We start from the raw sequence: 5,387 nt of genomic DNA, 5'->3' as shown, positions 1-5,387 counted from the left end.
ATCCACACAAAAGACAATTTATTTCTTCATTACAGTACACATCTTTTTGCGACACCATTCCGCTTTGCTGCTGAATGGATGACGAACAGCTGCTGGTTAGTTAGTGAGTGAGTGAGTGAGTTGGGTTTAACGCCGCTTTTAACATTATTCCAGTAATATCACGGCGTGTCAGCTTAATGTGGGAGGAAAGCCCGAAGTGATGCAGGTCTCAGACGTTTACCACTTCGGTGAACCCACGAGCACGGGAATGGTGCTGACAAACCTAGAAACATAATTGGGGTGAACCGGGATTCGAACCCACACTCATAGGTTTCTGGCGTGCCCAAGGGACGCAGCTCTGCACAGCGAATCGCGGCGCCTCAGACGACTGGGCCACCCGTGGCCCCGCTGCTTAGTTAGAGGGTGCCGAAATTCCTTATACAAATGGTTCACATGTCTCATTCAGATAGTACATCATTTGTACAGTATACAAATAATTAGAACATGTGTTAGTAATTTAAACTTTACATAGACCTACATGTATTATAGAAAGTTGTTGAGAGACATTTCATATTTTTGTCTAAATATTTTGGCTTTACAGACAGAGACAGACTGTATATTCAGCAGAAAGGCCATAGGCCCATAATACAGACAATGTTTGGTTGCATGAACTACGCATGCCAATGAAGTAATCTATATAAGTTTCTCTTAGTTTTGGACTTTGTATAAATATAAACATATGTTATACACAACATCAAATTTTTCTGATAAAATAATTTCAATTTAAGATGTTACAGTATGAGACTTGATATACTGCGTATAATCCGTCGCTACCGTGAAGGTATTGCCACGATAAATATTAACTGACTCACAGTTCAAACATGTGACCCTTCTTGTCAATGTTGTGGCCTGATATTAGTTCCCCTGTCATCTCTGATGTAGATGGTAGAGAAACGTACATCAAGACCCACAGTGGCGTGTTGAGTAGAACATTCGACACAGTGCTGAACGTGTTCCCATCCCTAACATTAATGACATGTATTTTCTGTGTGTTGCCATCAAGAAGAAAATTCCAGTGCAACTCACAGGACATGCCAACTTCATTCTTGAAGAGTGGCAGGTCAGTGACAAGTTTCCCATACCTCACCCAGACACACAGCTTCGTTTTGTGATTAGGACAAGCAACAACACTTACACTCAACCCCAACAACTGATTCCAATCAGAAGCTAATGGTGAAGGGGTAAGAGCTGTTTCAAATAGCATCGTATTCCTTTCTGCCTTCTGTCGTAGGCTGAATCGAGACTTCACCTGGAACATGTCAATGCGACGAGTCTTCATGATCAGAGGTTTCGATGCCATGACACATCTCTGGGATTGTATCCTACAGCCTGTGTCATTTGGCGAGACATCCGGCCTGGCATTAGAGATCGTAGTCCCTTCTACAGTCACGTCACGATTAGCAACGGTTGAGTCCCACTCCAGATGTATACCTTTTGAAAGGAGTAGGAAACATATGGCTAATATTCAGAAATCACGGTCGTCCATGGCAAATGTGGATACATTTTGAATCCATTGTTGAAAATAGATCAAAGTATGTAATCTTAATATCTATGTTACTCACGGTAGATCAGAGAAATTGCAACTGTCAAAGGTTCGATAGATTGGACAAATCTCGCATTCTCGTGTTTTGGGCATATTTACCTCGTTTCCAAAGGTCGAGATCGCGAGAATGTCCCTTACAGTATTCCATAATCATCTGACGGTAACCACTGTTCAAAGTGGATGTGACAGTTTAGAGAAGGATGTTTGTAACATTTACTGATTGTCTTAAGCTAAGGTGCACCCAATAGGTGGGATGTTAAATGGAGACAAATTGCTATACTAGCAGTCGTGTTTTTTTCTTTTTAATACTTGATTAGCTCAGGAGAGGGACTTTATTTTCATGATGAGGTTTAATTACTTAGCAAGAAGCAATGTTTTTCTTTCCCAGTTTGGTCTCTTCTTTCAAGTGCACATCACACTTGTATTGTTTACGTCATTCGATTGTGACATAGGGCCGGAATGACGTCACACTAGAAACGACGTCATAGCTGAAGTTGAAGTCACTCAACAACAGGGGTTTTCTAAGACGTGACAAGGAGTACTTTTAATATTACAATCTTGTTTATTAAACATATGGTATGTGTATATGATCTGTTCGTATTTGTAATAAAAACGTTGTTATGAATAGAAACATATTTAAACTTACATGTTGTAACCATTGTGTCTACCTTCGATAGAACCATGTCACCATCACACACTGAAATGAGATACTGATTGAGTGAATAAAATGAATGCCAAGCCTACCGTTTGTCATATCAAATCATATTACTGAAGCCTTACTAGATTAAAAAAGTTACACGGTGTTTACAACTATTAAACAATACATATCTAATAAGGATCCAGCATAGAACTGGCCCCCCAGTTCTCAATTTCCTTTCGTAAGAGGTGACTAGATTGGAGTGAGGGAGTGAGTGAGTTAGGTTTAACGCCACTTTTAACAATATTCCAGTTATATCACGGCGTGACAGCTTAATGTGGGAGGAAAGCCCGAAGTGATGCAGGTCTCAGACGTTTACCACTTCGCTGACTAGATTGGATCAAGGGGTTACGGTTTGGTGACTTTCTTGGGTCCGGGTGATCGTAGTGTGTGAACTGCTTACTACTTGTGACATTGGGATACATATGGCATATTTTCAGTTAATTCCATGGTCATATATGACGTTCTCTAGTGTGAATTGAGGGACAAGAATTCGTCCCAAGTAATCAATGATTGCTAGAAGAGGAGATTAAAACTGCATGAGATATCGCTAAAAGGCCAACAATTTTCAATCGAGTATGTACATATTGCTATGATTTTGCTGGAATATACATAAAAGCAATTACAGCAAATAAACAAGCTTAAAATAACAGAATTGAACAACCAGTTTAAGATAGGGTCACAAAGGTATTGAAATATTTGAACTATTGCAGAAACCGACCTGCAGGTACCTCAGCTGGCTCCAGTGTGATGGTGTTATATATTGTCTTCTGTGGTACATATTTTGGCCTCTGGGTTGGCGTGTATGTGACAGACCTGACCATGCCTGTCACCTTGATAGTGGACGCGAGATTATTCAGATTGGCTGGGACAAAGGATGTTCCCCTGCTTACAAATTCCACTTTCTTTGGCTCCTCAGCTAGTATGCCATTCAGTGATGGTGTAGAGGAAAGCATCAGATGAAGATCCTCGATGTTATCGGCCATGCTTCTCATCAGTCTAATGTACTCTGTTGAGGATCTCACCTTCGCCAGCAGCTCTCTGGTTGACTGGAGGATCTCTTCCGTCAGCTTTACATCAGCGCCGGTTCTCTCCTCAACGTCTGACAAAAGAGTTGCTTTCCTTTGTTGCAACTCCTCTATCATCTTCTCAAAGCATTTGTTGATGTCCTGTCTGGCTGCAAGTGCTGACACGTGCATGTTGTCGACTTTGTGTAACAATTCTTGTTCTGTTTGACTCAGTTCTACAGCCTTTTCGTCAAGTTGATTTAACATGTTATCAACATGTATTGATTTTTCTTGGTGTGCTTTATCCACAGGTACAAACATGTGTCCCGCTCCTTCTCGATGCTCCTCTACAGTGCAGGAAACACATATGATCTTCTCGCAGGTATTGCAGAAATATTCCTGACGCTGTGGGTGATGGCCGCATTCGTGTAGTCGTCTCAAGGCCTGGATCGGCTGACCTTTAATCTCCTCAAATGTATGAGTTCTGTGATGTCGTGACAATCTGTGTTGATCATGGGTTATCCTGCATTCCTTGCATAAAAATACACAGCATTCTTCACAACGTGCTATTGCCTCGTTGCTGCTTGGGCAATCTGTACATACCACCCGCTCATTTCTTTGGATTTTCTGGTAGTCAAGTATCTTCGATGTGATAGGCTCTGTCGGAAGAGAGGTAACTCCATTATGAAGTTCGTGCTTGTGGTGACTGACAGGGCAGAGCAACGTCTTGTCTTCTTCATTGTAGATCTGCTGTAAACATGGCTGACAGACACACTGTACACAACACGACAGACGGCGGGGAAGGCGCGCGGCATCATCAAATTGTTCAGAACATACTGGACACACTGTGAGATAACTTTGGACATGTGACGATGAGAGAGAGTCAGACATTGTTCCTGCGAAAAGCACACACAACTCGATAATGAATGTTGCAATATTAATTTGTATGAAAGTCCTCTTACCTTATAATGCCCCCTATCTATATGAAAACATGCAATCCAATTATATCAATTAGTACAGAGAAAATAATTGTGATGGTTCATGATAGCGATTGATTTGATGCTAACTCCTTTCGTGTTAAGGTGGTACAGTTTAATGAAAACATGATTATTAATGTTTTCAATACCTTAAATGAAAATTGCCTTGATAAATATAACCCGTGTAGATCCGGGGAAGAATGGTCTTCAGTGACACCTGCTTGCCGTAAAAGGCGACCATGCTTGTCGTAAGAGGCGACTAACGGGATCGGGTGGTCAGGCTCGCTGACTTGATTGATACATGCCATCGTATCCCATTTGTGTGGATCGATGCGCATGATGTCAATTACTTGATTGTCTGATCCAGTCTCGAGTGCGGCGTTAAGCAAAAAACAAATACATATATATATATATATATATATATATATATATATATATATATGTGTGTGTGTGTGTGTGTGTGTGTGTGTGTGTGTGTGTGTGTGTGTGTGTGTGTGTGTGTGTGTGTTTGTGTGTGTGTGTTTGTGTGTGTGAAATTTAATTTGTTAAATGAAAAAAATTATAAAGGACATGTTGAAAGGTGCGTCAAACCTTACTAATTTTAATCCTTAAGTCTCAAGTGGTAACACACACTGACGCTATAACTGTTTGGGACCTACCTTCCTGTAAAAGTGATCTGTGGTCGCATCACCCTGACATACAGACATAGACACAATCGCATTAGCTTTCATGAGTCAAGGGAGATGCAGATATATGTGGGCGGCACAGATCAATGTGACTGGAACACGGACCCAGGGTATGGATTGGATGTACAAAGTCCACACATATCATGTTGATAACCCGTGCACATGTGACCTCATATAGAACATTAGGCTGTTTTGTCTATCATTATCAATGACAAATACCTTTCACAAGTGTAAGGTCTCGATATCATCGCCCATGTATGAATCATGTAGGAAACTAGCTTCGAACATATAGGATTTTATTGCTGATCGTTGCGAAAAATTGGATTGCGTGGTCAGTATCTGTGACTTTGTTGATGGCGTAAAAATTTCAAAAGGTTTGATGTACAATCGATCATGGTCACTCTAAGGAGATTCCAAAGAGCTCCGTGCAACGCTTGG

General features: G+C 41.0%; 1 protein-coding gene across 1 annotated transcript; it reads right to left on the bottom strand.

The window, feature by feature from the left end:
- Window positions 1-286: 286 nt before the first annotated feature.
- On the bottom strand, window positions 287-5,012 carry LOC125380076 (E3 ubiquitin-protein ligase TRIM56-like). Its single transcript, XM_048396311.1, has 4 exons — window positions 4,923-5,012; window positions 3,001-4,182; window positions 2,229-2,279; window positions 287-1,470 (listed from the first exon to the last, which is right to left on the bottom strand). Exons 2-4 carry the CDS (start codon window positions 4,175-4,177, stop codon window positions 848-850), a joined length of 1,851 nt encoding a protein of 616 aa, XP_048252268.1. The 5' UTR covers window positions 4,178-4,182; window positions 4,923-5,012; the 3' UTR covers window positions 287-847.
- Between the last annotated feature and the right edge of the window lie 375 nt (window positions 5,013-5,387).

The sequence above is a fragment of the Haliotis rufescens genome, unplaced genomic scaffold (assembly GCF_023055435.1).
Source record: "Haliotis rufescens isolate VD_foot unplaced genomic scaffold, xgHalRufe1.0.p SCAF_15, whole genome shotgun sequence".
NCBI lineage: Eukaryota > Metazoa > Mollusca > Gastropoda > Lepetellida > Haliotidae > Haliotis > Haliotis rufescens.
Note: the sequence above shows the minus strand (reverse complement) of the source record. Positions and strands in the feature narration are given on the sequence as shown.

Bases quoted from the DNA above. Each gene is read 5' to 3' on its own strand.
- LOC125380076 (XM_048396311.1), bottom strand. From the start codon at position 4,177: ATGTCTGACTCTCTCTCATCGTCACATGTCCAAAGTTATCTCACAGTG. The intron at 2,280-3,000 runs GTCGGTTTCTGC...ATCTCATTTCAG, and splicing joins GCCAGCTGAGGTACCTGCAG to TGTGTGATGGTGACATGGTT. The intron at 1,471-2,228 runs GTAAGTTTAAAT...TCCTTTCAAAAG, and splicing joins AGACACAATGGTTACAACAT to GTATACATCTGGAGTGGGAC.